The following is a 17,994-nucleotide window of genomic DNA, read 5'->3' on the forward strand; positions in this document are numbered from 1 at the left end:
TCGTTTGGGGCTGAAGAAGAAGGCATGCGTGTATTTACGAAGCAGCGTAGAATGCCAGAGTCAGCGATTGGGGAAGAGAGCGAGCATTAGAGTGGGAGAGCAACACTAAAAGAGAGCTTTACAGCACTTGTTGAGCGTGTTTTTGTTTCCCATTTTGGCTTTTATTTTATTCAGCGAGATTTCACGAGCTTACACTGGACCCTACTGCGGCAGGGGGTGGGCGGGCAGCACTTGCCCCACACACTCCCCAAAACCGATGCGCAGACCGTTCTTCTCGCAGTGCCCCCGAATTATGACCTCATCGAAGTCCTGCAGGAACTTGCGACTCTTGCCGCCCGGCAGCTCCACATTCTTGGTACCCTTCCAGCACAACTCCAAAAGCGAGCCATACGAATCCGGGGTCTCGCCACTGATTGTGCCAGAAGCCATCAGATCACCAGGACGCAGGTTGCAACCGGTGACAGTGTGGTGGGCAATCTGCTGCAGTGGCGTCCAGTACAGATGCTTGAAGTTGGATTTTGAGATGAGAGCCTCATTTTGATCCGAAGCTGCAAAGAAGAATGGAGGACACATGAAACACAGGAGTCAGAATTGATCTTTCTTTTGCTGCTTACGTTTCAGGGAAACCTCCAGATTGATGTCAAAGTTAAAGGGCACACTCTGGCGCAGATATGGCAGCACCTCTGGCTCCTGTGGGAAGTTGTCCAGCAGGAAAGGCTTCAAGGCAGCCGTTGGCACCACCCAAGGCGAGATGGTAGTACCCAGATTCTTGGCAGTGAATGGACCTAGTGGAACGTACTCCCATTTCTGGATATCCCTGGCACTCCAATCGTTCATCAGAGTGAAGCCAAACACATTTTTCCATGCCTCGTCCACGCGAATGGGTTCGCCCAACCGGTTGCCGGGGCCTCCAATGAAAAAGGCCATCTCCAGCTCAAAGTCGAGCAGACGGCAGGCACCGAACACTGGCTTCTCGGCGCCCTCGGGCAGCGTCTGACCCAGAGGACGGCGAATGGGTGTGCCAGAGACGACCACAGAGCTGGCACGCCCATGGTAGCCCACTGGCAGATGCCGCCAGTTGGGCATGAGCGCGTTATCCGGACCACGGAACATGATGCCCACATTGGTGGCATGATGGATGGAGGAGTAGAAGTCCGTATAGTCCCCAATCTGGGCAGGCAGATGCAGGCTAATCTCCGCCTGTGGGATGATGGCACTAAAAAGGTAAAAGAATTCGGTTAAGGGTGGTAAAGCTTTGATCCAACTGTTCCTTTCTTACACTTCCTTGAGGTCCACATTCTGATCCAGTTCCGAACCCTTTTGCAAGAGCTTCTGAGTCTGTGTCCGTACCACATCCCAAGCTTCATGGCCCAAGCCCATGAGTGCATTCAAAGTCTCCGCCCGCAAGCTCTCCTGCACGGGGTGTGGATATAATTGGGAGACAGCTTTCAAATCGAGGACATGTTGTCCTATGGCCACGCACAAGCGATGAGCTTTCTGTGGAACAGAGATAGAGAATTAAATTACGATATTCAGATACGATATGGGTGTTATCAGAGCCGCGAGATGGTACGATGTGTTTTATAAGTAAGTTATTTTGAGTTAAGATTAGCATATTGTTTTCCTAAACAAACTTGTTTGCCGGCTGAGTATGCAAATGTTATGCCCCAAAGTGGTTTTTGTTCTAGAACGAAGCACAACATCTAGAATAGGCTCAAAGTCACATGGAAAATGGTTGAACTTGAGAGCAAAAACTGGTAAATCTTTTATGTTTTTTATGATTTTACCTCAAAATTACATGAATATTGATTGAACTTGTGGAAAATTCTGTTATTTTCTTTGGGTTTTCAGTACTTACATTACTTTGGGTGTTAAATACAGCATAGGGCAGGTTCTCCAGGGGAAAATCGCTACCCGCGGGCACTGGCACAAAACTTTGGGTCATCTTTGAAGCAGTGAAACTGTAGAACTTTGGAAGGTGGGTGCGGATCAGTAGACTGAAACAGACAACTAGAAAAGTGCGCGAAGCCAGAGCGAATGAGCGAGCCCACCATAAAGATCCGCCTTATATACTGGAAGCACTCTCCAAACAGATCTAACTTGTTTCTCTTAACAAATCAAGCCCCCAAAACGAGAGAGAGAGAAATGTGGACAATAAGAGAACGAATAAAAAGAGAGCTAGGTACTGCGCTTTGGTTACTTTTATTTTGATTTATCATTCGTTTATATATATAATATATTCATTTATAATTATATTTTGATGTTGGAATAATTTTTGGGGGATCTGATACAATAATTTATACATATACATAAAATGAGAATCAATATCTGATGTACACATGGTATATCTCTATTACGGGGTCAACTTAGTTAACACACATTTAAAATACAATACAATACATTAAATATATATATTTATATCTTTTATTTATGACCTGTTTCGATCTGTATTGTATATTGAATTGACAAACGATTCGTGTGTTGTTTCTGTTTTTTGTATATGATTTGTCTGAGTTGTGTTGAATTTTCCTTCCTCTGACTTTTCCTATACCTTCCATGGGACTAACAGAAATTGAAAGAATAAAACTCATAGAATACAACAGGCATTTCCAACATTTATAATTGAGTTTAATAATCGACTCTTTTTTGTTTGTGGCTATAGCAAACTAAACTCCAACTAATTCGTTTATACGTATTTAATTCTCTAGACGAGTATATAGCACAGTTCGATAATTGGACTAGATACGATCTAGGTATGGCATGGTTTGCATCCCTAGATCCTCTTTCAGCTTTTCATCTTCCTCTTAAGTAACAAGCACAGGTCTCTCTATAAAGGTACGCATGGCCATAGATCAACGTCTCTATACGAGTATAGTAGTTAGGTAACTTTTCTCTCCGCAAAATAGTTCAAACAATTAACATAACAAATGAATCGGAACGGAACGTAAATCCTTCTCCTTCTTTAGCTTCATCTTCCTGATATGTTAAGATAGCGTTCGTTTAACCATTCAACAGTATTTTCCAACAGTATATATATATATTCATATGTATATCATTTTCTAAACGGTTTTTGTGTGGGTTTATGGGACCGTGTTCCGTGTTCTGGTGGTGTGAGTTGTGGTGTTGGTGGTGGCTGTGGTACATATAGATATTCAAATATTATATACTTATAGTTTTTCTCTGATCGTTTCCGATGTCAATTTTAGATATAGTTTACCCCAAACAAAACTAGCCTTCGCCTCTTCGCGTCACACTTTAACATGCTTCGATTATATGAAGTTTACCAACGCTGGCCACTGGGATAACGGTTAACGTATAACAGATAACGGAATGAAGAATCGGAAAAGGAACAGCTAGCAAACACTTTATAGATACAAACAAATTTACATTCAACATTGAACTCTGATGATCTTTCTTGATTCTTGTTTCTTGATTCATTTTGCGGTCTCCCGATATGCTTTTTGTACGAACTATCTTTGTCGTTCCATCCTGAGAACCGCTTACAAATCATCGCCCAAACGATGAATCTCATCCAGCATAAAGTCCACATCCGCCTCGGTGACGGCGGCCGATGAGATGATCGAACGGAAGAAATTGGGTCGTCGATCGTCTGGCTGATAGCCCACCATCAGAGTGCCCTTTTGCATCATGCGTCCCTTGATGATGGGACAAATCTGTAGAGGAAACAGAGAGTTAAGCTATACCTTTCCCTCAGAGCATATTCCTTTACCTTTCCCAACTCTGTCTCCTTTCTGGCATCATGTGGCACACCACGCAGCCGCTTGGGCACATACCAGAACGAAACATTGACACACTCTGGCTCCATGATCAGATGGAAGCGATCGGACTGGGCGCGTATGCGCTTCAGCTGATATTGGACCAACTCCATCAAGCGGTCCTGCTGCTGTTCGAAGCCCTCTGTGCCCTTGGCGCGCCACTGCAGCCACAGCTTGAAGATGTCGTTGTGGCGTCCGCACTGGATCACCTTGTCTCCAGTGTCGTAGCTAATGTCGTACTGCTTGTCGGTCATGAAAAGATACTCCGCCGACATCTGGTTGCAGCTGATGAGGAGACCCTGTTGAAGATAATAATCGATATTGAATTCACGTTCTGTTCTCTCCTTTCTCTCTTTGGCCATAAGTCAAGCTGAAATTTTAATTAAAATTCCCGCCTGCCAAAAGACGCAACTGTGACCGATGGCAACATATTGCAATGAATGTAAAAAGTCGTAGAACGAACCGAAGAAGGAGGGTGACTGGGCGCATTTGGCCTTCGAGCCACCAGGGTTGCCAAAGATTTCATTATGCTTTGCATTGTGTGTCAGCGACAACCCCTGCCTGTCTGTCCGTCTGGTCTCGTTCGTTGTTTGGAATGAAGAATAACAAGGAATTGTTCGAAACACAATTGGAATTCTTTGCACAAACATTGTTCAATGTGTATCCAAAAGAATGTTGGGTATCGTTTATTATGGGGTGGTGGGGCAGGAAAATTGTATTTTTTTTAGATATGGGATTGAGCTGCAGGAGCCAAGGAAATTGTTGTATTTACATATGATAAATCATTTGAGTGATAGCTGCCCCACGTGGTGCCTATACTTTATATAATTATATCTTGGACAAATAACATCAGAAAGCGCATAAAGTTGATTCTACCTCATCCCTATAGATTACATATAGTCTCTCCTTTATTTATGTACAAATATATGTTTCATTGATCTACTTACATCCTCTTTGAAATGAATAGTCGAGCACTGCAGCAGGGCTCCCATCAGTTTGTGTGGATTCCAGGTGACCGAATCGGCGCTGCAAAAAGTCAAATCATATTCGTAAATAGACATTCAATTACGAATTACAAACAATTAACACTAAGCTGCCACACTGTGGCAGGCTGCCGCCTACCCATCCCACCTACCCCCTGCTGTGTGGCATAAGGGGCGAGGCGAGAGGTCGCTGCCATCCACAGCAAGTGCCATAAATTGTGGCAATTTCAGGCCGCAGCACTTTAATTGAATTCAAAAGCGAGAGAGACACAACCCTCCCGGGGGCGAAGGACGACGACGACTCGGTGAGGGTTGACAGCTAAACATCCCTGGGGGAGCTATTTACAGTTATGTGGGTGCGCCACAGCTTGCTGGCTGCCTGCCAGCCTCTTCCCTGGTGGGTGGTTGGGTGTCTATAAACATGATCCTTATGGAGTGGCTGTAAGTGTGCTTCAGGTTTTTTGTGTGCCCTCTTCTGGTTGGGAGTTTCAGGGTATTTCGGGCTTGGGAGAAGCTTATAGAAAAAGGTTGCAGCGCCTACAAAATGTTACCTATTTATATGCAATTGAATATATTTATAGTTCATTGGTTTAACTACCTAAGTAAAAAATTGGAGTTATCTTTTCTTTGTATTTAAAAAATACAAAAAATTATAATTTCAGCACTCAATAAATCCAAGCACTGGGCATACCCTTCGTCGCTACAGTCCTCTATAAACCCTTAACATTCTTATATCCCGCATATGCTTTTGTCACTGACTCAATCGCTGCAGATTACATTTTCTTTCAATTGTTTTAAGAAACTTCTTGCATACTGAAACTCAGCGAATTTAAGAGGTTTTCCAATAAAGGACCATTAATCAGGGCTTTTTGTAAGCCCCCAAAATGCCGCAAACGCAACTTGTCAGCTGTATGGGCATTTTAATGATTAATTCGCATTGAGAGCCTTTCAATTAAGAGCCTCAATTTGCATGCCACAACGACGCTGGCATTAGGAGCCATTATTGTGGGTGATGGATGGATGCCGCATGGAAGGAGGCAATCAATTTGAAAGTGTTTTAAGGAGGAGGCTAAAGGAGGCTGTTCCTGCTTGACCGCAGTCTGTCAATACGACAACGACAACGACAACGACAGCTGCACTTGCCACATTTGCCTAAGCTCACTCTTAAGGCGGAGTTGGAGCAGGATTTCTCCATTCTGGAATGGATTTAGGAATGGGTCTTCCATCTCCTGGTGCTAAAGTGCATTTCAGGTTCTTGCTTTAAAATTAAAAATTCCTCTCCTCGGGGTTGAATCAGTTTCCCTTACTCTGCCAGCCCTGCCACTGCCACTCGCATTGTTTGTCGTAATTGTTGCGTAAGTAATGCCCACGCAGGCCATGCCATGCCACCCCCCTGTAGGTCGCGGGTTGGATGAAAATCCACTTTGTTCATTTGTTTGTCTGGGGCACTCTCCGTCTGTTTGGTCGTTGTAATCCCTGTAAGCTCTGAACACCTGATGGACCCACTAAATGACAAATTGAGATTTTTCCCACATGTTGAAGTTGATTTTCTCCGACAAAGGGGCAGAGAGAGTGGGAGCCGAGCGATGCGGGCCATTTGGGAGCATTTAGATTTAAATTTATCCAACACAAAACACAAGCCCAAACCCAAGCGGAGATTTCAATTTGTGTTTTGACTTGGCAACAAAAAAAGGCAACGATGAGGGTGCCCCAGGGCATGCGAGTTCATGCCATGCCATTCATGCCGAGTTCAGTTCGGATGATGAATGAGCTCGACAATTGCTAAGGACAAAAGGGAGAAGAGTGCAAGGGTTTGTTGAGGAACTGCTAGAAGTGAAGGGCGTCTAATATCTTGCTTTAATACGAGTAACTTCTACTTACCGCTCAACGCCAGTGAATCTGGGATGACGATGCTTGCGAGACATCAACAGACCGCCGCCCCAAGCAGCCTTTAAATACAAAAAGAAACACATTGAAATATCCCAAATAAAGTAAATCCCTCCAAAGTAAATACTCACATCGACGTGCATCCAGCAATTGTACTTCTGGCAAATGTCGGCAATCGTATTGATATCATCGAATGCTCCAAGCACAGTGGTGCCAGCGGTGGCATTCACAAAGAAGGGAATATCGCCCTTGGCCTTGCGCTCGAGTATCAATCGCTCCAGCTCGGAGGTGATCATCTTGCCGTGCTCATCCGAGGGCACCACAATGCAGTGATCGGTGCCCAGGCCGCAGACGGCGGCGCATGACTTGATCGAGTAATGGCACTGGTCCGAGGTGAACATCACCAGAGTGCCGGGCAAGCCCCGAGAGCCGTGCTCCTTGTAGTTGGGGAACATCTTGTGCCGCGCAGCCAGAAAGGCGTACAGATTCGAGATGGAGCCACCGGGTGCCAGGATGGAGTCGCCGCCGGACCAACCGATAATCTCACGCATCTTTGTCAGCACCACGGTCTCCATGAGGATGAACACCGGTGCGATCTCGTAAGTGAACATATTCGTATTGGCTGTGGCCGTCAACCACTCGCCAGCCATGGAGATCAGATCGAGTCCATTGGACAGCTGATTGAAGAAGTGTGGATGTCCTGCGGGGGGAGGAGCAAGAGAATATATCATTGGATGGGGAATATGTTGTGTCGCCTGTTTGGGTGTTTAATGTGCCTGAAAATGCTTTCCATTTAGCCATGGCTGTCGCTCCTGGCTGTCTCTGTGCCTAAGCTGACAGCAGATGTGTCTGGCAGCTGGGCTTCCATCGTGCCTGGATTCATCTTCCTCCATTTCCCATACCCTCCTTTCCGGCAGCATTCTGCCACAGTTTTTTGTTTTATTAAAAATATATTCGAGGGCTGAAACAAAGGCCAAACCAAAGCAGCACGGCTGACTGGTCTCGAATGGACTGAAGGCCGCCCCCAATGGCAGCCGCTGCGGAAGTGCATATGTTCAAGGGCAGACGTCAGGACAAGGTCCTGTTTGGCCAATCGATGGAAGATGGATCTTAGTTCTTTTCGTGCTGTAATCACTAGTCTTTGCTCTGACTGAAGAGCTCCATAAATTGCTCATTTATTGTAGCTAATTGTAGCTTCGATTTGGGAAAAACTGCCACGGCGAACCAGGGAATGCTTTCAGAAAAGCATCAGGAAGCTGTCCCGTGCCGTGCCGTCTCCCCCTGTTCCTGCTTGAACCCTTCGGCGTCTGTCAGTTCACATCTTGAGTGCCATAAGTCGTGTGATTAAAATCCCATTGCCCACAAGGCTAAATCCACCCACACACGCACAGCGGCAAGGACTCTGCCAGAGCGTCGGCATTCAAACATTTCAATTTGCGCAGGAGTTACCCTCGACCCAGACAGCAGCCGCAGCAGCAGACAGCAGGGCCAGAACTTTGGCCAGAGGACTGAGCAAGGCAGTCATTCATTCGCATCAAAGGATCAGGAATGCAGCGAGTCAGAAAATAACAACGGATTTTGATTAAAGCTCCCCCCTTTTTTATGGCAGAGGATGTCGCTGTCCTCGTATCAGGTTGCCTGCTCTGCCCTTGCTTTTTGACAGCGCGCGCATTATGTGAGATTACGGATCATAAATGGGAACTCTTATCGGAGTCTGGCGCACTGTCAGAGCAGGAGGAGCAGCGCAGGAGCAGCTCCTTAAAGACAAGAAGTTTTGGAAAACTTTTCTTCATATGCTCTCTTTTCTCCATGCAATCTATGTTTATTCAGCGGGCAGCCTTGATTGCGTACACTTTTAATTCAATTTTTGTCAGCCAACCACAAGGGGCAGGGGCAGGGGCAGGGGCAGGGAGTATGCCAGAGCAAAGTCCCATTTCCTGGCAAAGGCAAATCGCGGAAGCAAACGCCTGCTTCCGACGACAAGGCCACAGCTTCCGGGGGTGGCTGCTGGGCAGGGGTACGAGCTGGAGTTTGTATAGTAAATACGCTTATTATCGATACTCCAAACACAATTGCGGTCACGTGCGAGCAGAGACATGGACACACACAGGAGCTGCCCCAGGCATTAATTTTCAATGAAATGAAATCAGCAGGGACATTCATCGTATAACAAACAAAAAATAAAGCGAAGGAGAGAGATGAAACGTGCGAATGACTTTTTGGCTGCGAAAGCCAACAAGGCAAGAGGGAAACCCACAGCCAAACCCTTTCCCTGATTTATGATTGATGGGACTACGAGTGTTTTTGAAAGGTGTAAACCAGCTTTGGGCCATGGCTCAATGGGCCATAAAATGGCTTTGTCTGATGGCGCTTCCTGCTGTGTCTGTGCCATCAATATGCTAATGTGCTTATCTAGAAGGCTGCACACTTTGTGTTATAATGCGACCGCAAAGTCCGTAGGCACGCGTCCGTCAGAGGACAGAGGACATATGCTAAGCAGCAACAAATTTGATTAACCCGGGACTGAGTAAACACAGCAGAGAGCTGATAAGACAGGAGGCACAAAGGATTAGCTTACCCGTCTTCACTTGATACTTCAGTGTGGTGGCACAGTCCTCGATCAACTGCTGCAGCGGCAACGCTCGATCGGGCACCTCCAGGTCCAGCAAACGCTTCATGTCCTCTGGATGATGAAAGTCCAACACCTTCTCATTCCGATCATTGGTGGCCTTAACGAAATCCAACAGCACATCGACCACCTTCAACAGAAACTCCTGTGTCTCCGGTCCGGCAGTTACTGTTGTGGGCATGAGATCTGATAAAGAACGAAGGGCGGAGAGAGAGAGAACATAAAAAAAGGAAAGCAAAAATGTGAGAATGCTTATCGGGAAAATATGAAAAGCGTGTGGCCCCTGCCAACGCTGACAGGCAGCGCTCTTATCATGATATATGGCTATTATTATTGTGGGGATCCTCCGGGGGGCAGACTGAGATTCATAACCAGCTTTTTATGGTCATCCTACAAGGCGGTGGGGTGTGTGCCCCCAAAGCAAGGCCAACTCCCAGCTGGTGGTCGTGCTGCGAGTCATCCTGCAGCGTTGGCTGCAATTAATTTCTAGGGCTTTGTGCGGGGACTTAAGGTCTGGCCACTAAGCCACCAGGCAAATGGGAACAGTAGCTAGCTACCCGGGAATCAATTGGAAAACTTAACGTTGCGGATGATTACCAGGGAGCAGGGTGGAGCTGCCGCAGTCGTTGCACGACAAATTGTAGCAATTTTGAACATTCCTTGAGTTTACGGCAAAAAGTTAAATAAAATTTAATGTGCCTGACTGCCTGCCTGCCTGTCAAAGGCAGCCGCCCAGCCACCCTTCATACTATCCATCTCCGTCCCTCTCTCTCTCCCTGCCTGATCCTGCAGAAGGAGCAAGCATTAAGCACAGACGCTTCACACACGACCACGGATTTCAGTGTGTCCTTCTCAGGCGTGCGCAATATCCTGTGACTAAACGGTTTATGTTTGTTGGGCTTTCAATTTGATGCACGCGTCTGGCCAGGGCCTCTGACTGGGCATGGGTGGTGGCTTCTCCTTTGACTTCTGCCGCGCGCCTGTCTGTCTGTCTGTCTGTCTGTGTGTCTCTCTGTTTGTCGGTCGAAAATCTGTTACAAGGCAACAGTCGCACCGCTTTCACGCTCCACCAAAGCCAAAGGCACACAACACATGAAAACAGGAGCAAAAGCAGAAGCCAACAAAAACAGGAGCAACAAACAGCTAGAGTGTAGGACAGTGTGTGCAAGAGGCCATTTATCAAGGAGACGTGTGTTCAGGACAGCCAGCTCCTTGTTCATGTCCTTGGCAGACCTCCTGTTTTGTTTGCCAGTCGTAGTGTCGGTTTAACACTCATTTATTATTTGCTCAACCCAAAAGCGATTTGTGTGCAGCTATGCCTGGGCAGAGGAGGAGTAAGGGGAAGGCCCAATGTTTGCCAGAATTATTACTAGTAAATGTTTCAGACAGACAGAAAGGCAGATAGTCCGGTTCATGGGCATAAGTTGTAGAGAAATGTTGTGGAACGAGTGCTAGCCATTTGTCAACTATTTAGAGGTATCGACCTCCTTGGTTACCCAAAGAAGATGCCAAAGAGTAGAAAGGTCTGAAATAAAGTTTCTTTTTGGTTTCTACTTAGGACACTACTTAAGATAGATGCTATTCCATGAACAACTTGCAAGTGTCTCTTAACTGTTCAGAACATGGAAAAATAAATCTCAGAAAATATAAATTTAATTATTTTCATGATGAAATGATATCTTTTTTGGCCCAAACGTTTTTACTAATAGTTTATTATATTTAGATCCAACTATATAGCACGCTGCATCAAGAATATCTCTTGGAAATACTTTTCAGAGTTAATAAATAAAGGGAAAAGTGAGGGATGGGTATGCATTAATGGGAGAGGTCTCTGTCCATGTCAGATATTTGTAAGAATACTAAGAATATGATAGTGATTTTTCCTATATTTATCTTATTTGTGTTAGCTTCTTGAATGACTGTCTGTTACTCACCATAAGCCGTCAGTTTGCCCGTCCTTTCGGACAGTTTATACCCGTTCGGATTAAGCGACATTTTCTCCTCTGCAATGGTATAAAGAAGTAGAAAAAGATTCATTAATAAGGAGAGATGTGAGCACCAGCTGTCCCAAATGAAAGACCTTCCCTGTGTAGGCGACAAGTAATGTTCTGCCAAATGAAGTGTATGGTAAAATGTTATGCCATCAGAGACCCTAAAGGGCAGACCCTGCGTCTGTTACATAAGTCTGCCTCCCACCATCGCACTCTCCTTTTCGCACTGCTGACTAGAAATTGCATAATCGAAGAGAAACAAACAAACAAGCCACCTCCGAAAATTTGTTAGAGTGTGAAAATGCAATGAACGAGTAAATAAATAGAAATGTTTGGTAGTGTGAGGGTAGAAGCAAGGACAACTGAAGGGCAATGTTGGAGTGTGGGAGGTATACACACTGATTTCATATACCCAACACCCACACCACCTGAAGAAGAAGGGAGGTTCTCGTGTCCCCTCTTTCCATTGGAACGCCTTCTGCTGTTGCGCAGTGAGTGTTAAGCTAATTTCCTGTGTGTTTTCCAGCACGATATATATGGATATATACACATATATGTTTGTACTTGTATATGCCAAAATTTACATAGGGATACAGACAACGCGACAGCTGCACTCGATAAACCTTGACTGTGCCCGGGAGACTTATGTAACCCCAAATCAGAGACCCAAAAGAAGGCCAAATCCATGAGAAGTAATGTGGAAATGATTTCTGTGAGTATACGGGAATATATCTGAGGAATCTTACCGATTATCCTGCGGATATCGTCGATGTATTGCCTTAGATAATTCACTTTGGCTACTGTGGCAACTGTGGCCAACGATGTGAAGGACGAATAAAATGTGCGAGAAATGAGGTGGAGAAACGAGTATCTCTGGGATGGAGCTGCGAGTAATGTTTACGGTACTACGTGTTAACTAAGAAGCAAACTACACAACTTACACAAGTCCTTTCAAAACACGAGCAAATCGTTCACTTTTCAATTGAAATGAAAAACACACAAACGCGCGGGACGGAGCAAATACTCGACTAAATATGGGGGGAATATATTTATTGTATGCTTATGTGTAGAACTCTGATAAACTCGGATATATTACTGAAACAAAAGTCTGATTTTTTCTGAGGGCAGCAGCCTACACTCGCTGACGATCTGCGGAGCTATGAGCCTTACCAAGCGTCTGTGGCGCCTACGAAGCTTTTCTTTTCGCTCAACAAAATGGCTGCCCACACACACACACACACACACACACACAGAGAAACAGTTATGGAGCTTTTGCATAACCTTCACCAACAGCGAGAGCATGGAGCTCGCTCTCTCAAGGATTTCTGTGTATGGGTATGCCACGCGTGACGTCATTGATTTTTGGGGCAACCATCTTTGTTTGTCGAGCTGCTAGCGTGGGCGGAGCTACTGGCTGTGGGCGGCCAACAGATACACACACGGAAAACGGAACAGTCAAATTATGTGCGCAGGACTGTGGAGGAGGCAGCAGGCAGGACCCATCCTCAGCCTCCTCCTGCTGCTCCTCCTGTGACGTGGCAGAATGAAAAGCTAATTAACAAACTAATTTCTGCCACTGTTTCTGACATTTACAATGGCCCCACCAACGCACAACTTTTTTATGAGAGTTGTTTCCCAGCGAGCAATCAGAAGAGAAAGCAATCTAAGTCTACATAATTGCTGTTGCTGTTTTTTCGCCCCCTATATGTAACACTTCGGCAGTCCATGTACTATGTATGGCATATACATTTGCCATATAATCGTGTGAGTATATAGAACAAGTTTATATTTGGGTCAAAGCTGGGCTCTCCACCCCTTCCGCAGGAAAATATCTTTATCTAGATGGGAAATTGCATTATTTTCAGCTGAACGAATTTCATAGCATACTTTCAAGAGTCTCACACACACAACAAACACTTCTACACACGCACATGGTAGGACACTTATGTAATTGGTGGGTGGCAGAATATTCGGGTGGCAGTAGGCAATGAGGGGGGTCTAGGGAAATTTAAAATGACGTCCATCAAGCTGCCTGGTAAAGCGAAAAAACAACGAGAAATGTGAAAATGTTTGCCCTCAGAAGTGGAAGGGGCAACATCAGCATCCCTCCAGGATTGCTTGTGCCCCCTCTCTTATCTGACAGCAAGCAGCTGCTGCTGCTGTTTGCTGCTGGAAAAGGATTTTTGCCAAGTCTTCTAGAAGCAGCTCGTGCGTCATCCTCAGCAGTGCGGAGGCGGGCCATGCCACTCGATAAGTAACTTTTTAAGTAACTTTGCTTCGCATCATTTCTTTACACTCCAACCCATGCCAACAATACATACATATAAAGAGGTTTCTGTTATGCTTACGATTATGGGGGCCATAAGATGGTAAATGTTTTTGGTTAATGTTTAAAATTGAAAACCTTAAATGGAGTTTCTTTTCATTTATTATTTAAAGGCAGTTTGTGTAACGGCAATATACCAAACCAACAATATCTCTGTTTGTACAGCATTGAACACGATCGTTCATGCACGCTTTGCTGAGAGCTTTGCTCTGCGCTGTTTGCAGTTAGAAGAAGTGAAAGAGAACTGCAGCAGCAGCAGCGGACTGCACGCTCAAGCTAGAAGAGATAAGCAACAAGCTTTAGTGCAGGTCTGATCTTGCATGCGTAAGCTTCAGTAAGCTTGCGAGAGAGAGAGAGAGAGAGAGTACCATAAACAAAGCGTGTGATGGGATATAAGCTTCTGCTTGGTCTGGCTGCGGGCCAGCTTTGTTTGCGTTGAAGAAGGTTACGTTGATCATGTTGGTCTCTATCTTATATCAAACTGTATGTTTTGATAAAGCTTAGTTATCTTTTTAAACATTTCCAATGGAGGTTTATGATTTACTTTTGCTACATTTGCGTTGTTTTAACAACCATAATCTAGATTCTAGGAATGTCTTCTTAAATCACGTTAAATACCTGTGGAAGCCCAGCTGCATTATCTTTTTGACTCATGGACTGCGCAGCTTAACCATTTTGTGGTCCCATCCATCACTTGTGTCACTCAAAGATTCTCGATTGCAGAGCAAACACACAACTTCTGGCATGGGGTTATTGAAGTAAAAATCCCCCACTTCAGAGGCAAAAGCCACCAATAATAATTATCTCTTATCAGCGATCCGATGGCTAGGAACAATAGACGGGACAGGAACAATTATGGCGGGGACATATGGCATTGGAAATCTGCGATATCCGAATCAGTATTCGCACTTGACTCTATCACGGCAGCCGACAAATTCATCAAAAAAAAGGTTTATGGATGGATTATTATTAGCTTTAGCAACCATTTGCCCTGTAGGTTCAGTTGAACAACTGCTGGCAAACGGAACGGACAACGTTATTCGTATAAAATCGCTATCAAACCCTTTTTACGTATAAAAGTAAGTAGAAACCGAACCACGGAGAAGGAATATCTGCAGTTGGTTATGAAATATTTACCTGGCTGTGTTTGCACGTAGCGCAGATAGGCCCTATAACCCAGATATGCTAAAATCTTTGGAGTTTTTCTATCACCAAGGTGGGGTGCAGTGACGGGTGGCGTTTCTGGCGGCGAGACGAGTCCCAGGAAGATTGAATAGGGCCGGCCGACGCGTCCTCTTTCGCTCTCAACTCTCAACTGGCGGAAGTGCCGAAAAAAGTTTCATTTGGCAACAGCTGCCGGGGTCCCGTTTATAAAACAGGAGTTGGGGCATCCAGTTTAGACTGTCATTAAGCTGCCATTATAAAGTCGGGCCCGCAGTTTATGGCTTGGGAGCTGCTGCTTATCAGAAACAATAGATGAATCCCCATGGATGAAATCTCCCATGGAAGAGGTGCAGCTGGAGATTCCTGGAACATTGCCAATCGATGGCGCTTGCATAATCCTTTGGGCTTGGCAAATCAAGCGCATGAAATCGGAAACACAATGCACACAGGACGCAGGACGAGGCCCTGCTTTTGTTGCCTACATTCGGGGCGCGCGATAATTGCGTTTCGAGCACAATTGCTCCTATTGTACAGCGGGGCACAGCCTGGTGCTGCTCCTGATCCAGCCCACAGATGCCATTACATATGCCAGCCATGACTCTTGGCCCCCACCACTCGGAGCCCCCACTCTCACAGCTCCTCCTAACGCCTTTCAACCCCACCAATACCTAACCTTCTGTCTCTTTCTGTAGTTTATCGCTGCGCCTTCAACCATGTGGCGACAGGGAAAGCAATATGGACTTGGAGACGTCCTGCCATTGGCTATTGGACTCCTGCTCTGCTCTGCGCAGACGCAAAGCTCTGTGACGTCATTAAGAAGGACAGCAGCAGCAGCAGGGGATGCTGCTGCAGCAGCCCAAATCCTTGAAGACGCACAACCCAGCAGCGTAGTTCAGGATTGGAGTTTGGTGTGCAAAGAGCTCTGCGGGTAAGTCTCGGAAGAAACAAATCCCAAGTGTCCTTGGAGGCAAAGGATTCTGAAATGAACAAGTGCCAGAGATAAGATAAATCTCTTTTAAAAAAATGAAAAATACCGCCTTGAAGTGTTTTGTGTGGACTCATAATGATAATATAACGATTAAATATGGAAAATCCGCAATTGAATACTCGACTGTGGAAGGCGGCGGCGGCGGCACTTCGAGTGAGGGTGTTGAGGTCTCTCGAGTGTCCATCGTAATCGCGACTGTCAAGCAAACTATAATATGTTCAACACCTGAACGGGGTGTACCCATATCTGAGTCGGTGAATCAAAGAATATCTCTAGAGTGTTTGTGTTTTTTGAGTGATTAATTACGCTGCATGCCAAGTGTTATTTTCGGAGGAAATGAACGTTTGTCCTTCTGACTAAATGAAAACAAAAATTCTAAGTTTAAGCGCTATAAAAGAGCACAAATAGTTGAACATTTTACTCGGCAAATAATTTGATTCCAATAAGATAATCACACTTCACCCAGTGAAAAACAACTAAGAAAATGTACCCGTTCTCCATTACAGAGCCGGCCTGGGCGTTGCGACGCCTGGCGAGGCCCATTCTACGATCCTGAGACCGGAAATTGATGCGGCCAAGTGCGGGCAACTGTGTGGACTGCCAAGGGGTTAGTGTCCACATAGAATATATACTAACTATCCCTGCCTAGTCTGTGTTATTTCCTCAACTAACGCTCTTCCATTTCCATATTTTCCATCTAATTCTTTCAGATAATGTGGGCGATAGACTCTGTACGAGCTACTGCCAGCAAAGGCATCGCTCGCTGTCCGGCTGCAGTCCATGCCAGGTGCAGGAGGTGAAGGAGGAGGCCAGTGCTGTGCAGGGCAATGCCACACATGGTCCCAGAACCGAGGAATACCAGGAGGCAGCAGTTGTAGCTGTAGCTGTGGCAGCCGCCTCGGATGGTGAGACTACGGCGACACCCGACTGGAACGAATTGTGCAAGTCGCTCTGCAAGACTGGCGATGGCGGGTCTTTGTGCAACTGTGATCTATCGCCGTTCTTCACCTGATAACCCCAGGTGCGAAGGGAAGGTGCTGGATCACAAATAATAATTTATATATTATATAATTCGACAGTTGTATAACATTTTGTTGTTCTTCGTTTTGGATTTGAGTTAGTGCTAGTGTTGTCTTTATATATATATATATACATATATATTCTATATTCCATATCTTGTTGCGAGAGTTTAGTTGAAAATACTGTAAAGAGATACAAGAAACTATAGAAGAAAAATGGTAAATCAAAAAAATATAATCATAGACGAGGAAAACAGAGAAGAGAATCACGCGCAATTGCCGGAGGAAGAGCGAACAAATTCGAAACAAATTCCCTATGCGAATCAATTAATTTGTAATTAATTTCAATTAAAAAACGTAACTATAGAATGTAAGCGGAGGAATCCAACAGCAGTATCACACAGGGCTTCCAGTGTACCCCTCGCTGGATAGAAGGAAGGATCGAAAGATCATTCATCCCTTGGTATCCGGTGGGGGGGCACATACCCCCAAAAAGTATTAGGTGATTGGAATAGGGAGACACAACCAATTAATATCAACAAACACAACATATCGTGGTAAATCAATTACTTACACTTCAGACTTTTGATTTCTTAATGGATGGAATCAGCATATCAATTTACGAAGCAGGAGGCAGGAGGCTATCTGAAGTTGATGCGAGTATCCGAGCAGTTTTTGTTTCAGTTCAGTTTTTGCTTAACGGCATCAATTATGTGTGTCACATTAACCAAGAGTTTAGTGTTGGTTACAGATATAAATATGAATATATACGAGTAAATACGATATTGGTCTATATAATATCTATACACAAAAATGAGTTGCGATTGCAAATCACAAACTCAAAAGCGGGACAAACAAAAACCCTGAAATTCCCGCGAATACATTTACAATTATTATAGATATCATTCTATATATATATATATAACATATATATATATGCTAACATTATCTGTGTGTTTGGAAGACATTTTTTCGCATTGTATGAAATGGAAGACAATTTCAGCAAGCAACAACAACAGCAAAAAGCATTCTGGAAGACATGCGTCAATTTATGGCAGGGTGGGGAGCAAGCAACATCATGTGCCCCACCTTGCAACTAGTTTAGTAAGGCCCTACAAATAATATAAATAATGTATTTAAACTTTATTTTGATTCAAGAAAAAACCCTAGTCAATGGCTAGCACACGTTGTTGTGTCAAAAACGCGACGCTGTGACTGACAATAATTACTA

General features: G+C 44.9%; 3 protein-coding genes across 4 annotated transcripts; 1 reads left to right on the plus strand and 2 right to left on the minus strand.

The window, feature by feature from the left end:
* Positions 1-139: 139 nt before the first annotated feature.
* On the minus strand, positions 140-2,089 carry LOC117587403 (fumarylacetoacetase). The gene is made up of 4 exons (XM_034278060.1): positions 1,859-2,089; positions 1,280-1,497; positions 615-1,216; positions 140-548 (listed from the first exon to the last, which is right to left on the minus strand). Exons 1-4 carry the CDS (start codon positions 1,943-1,945, stop codon positions 202-204), a joined length of 1,254 nt encoding a protein of 417 aa, XP_034133951.1. The 5' UTR covers positions 1,946-2,089; the 3' UTR covers positions 140-201.
* A 713-nt stretch (positions 2,090-2,802) lies between these two features.
* On the minus strand, positions 2,803-12,409 carry LOC117587092 (glutamate decarboxylase). Of its 2 annotated transcripts, none has more exons than XM_034277564.1 (8): positions 12,208-12,409; positions 11,210-11,278; positions 9,225-9,461; positions 6,778-7,346; positions 6,641-6,708; positions 4,724-4,802; positions 3,731-4,075; positions 2,803-3,674 (listed from the first exon to the last, which is right to left on the minus strand). In XM_034277564.1, exons 2-8 carry the CDS (start codon positions 11,268-11,270, stop codon positions 3,501-3,503), a joined length of 1,533 nt encoding a protein of 510 aa, XP_034133455.1. In that variant the 5' UTR covers positions 11,271-11,278; positions 12,208-12,409; the 3' UTR covers positions 2,803-3,500. The 2 variants fall into 2 exon arrangements, with proteins under 2 accessions (XP_034133455.1, XP_034133456.1); XM_034277565.1 differs by lacking the exon at positions 12,208-12,409 and adding an exon at positions 12,013-12,143.
* A 2,166-nt stretch (positions 12,410-14,575) lies between these two features.
* Positions 14,576-17,618, plus strand: LOC117587096. Its single transcript, XM_034277574.1, has 4 exons — positions 14,576-14,671; positions 15,449-15,684; positions 16,251-16,351; positions 16,455-17,618. Exons 2-4 carry the CDS (start codon positions 15,470-15,472, stop codon positions 16,754-16,756), a joined length of 618 nt encoding a protein of 205 aa, XP_034133465.1. The 5' UTR covers positions 14,576-14,671; positions 15,449-15,469; the 3' UTR covers positions 16,757-17,618.
* The last annotated feature ends 376 nt before the right edge of the window (positions 17,619-17,994 follow it).

Source organism: Drosophila guanche, unplaced genomic scaffold (assembly GCF_900245975.1).
Source record: "Drosophila guanche unplaced genomic scaffold, DGUA_6, whole genome shotgun sequence".
In the NCBI taxonomy this organism is placed as follows: domain Eukaryota; kingdom Metazoa; phylum Arthropoda; class Insecta; order Diptera; family Drosophilidae; genus Drosophila; species Drosophila guanche.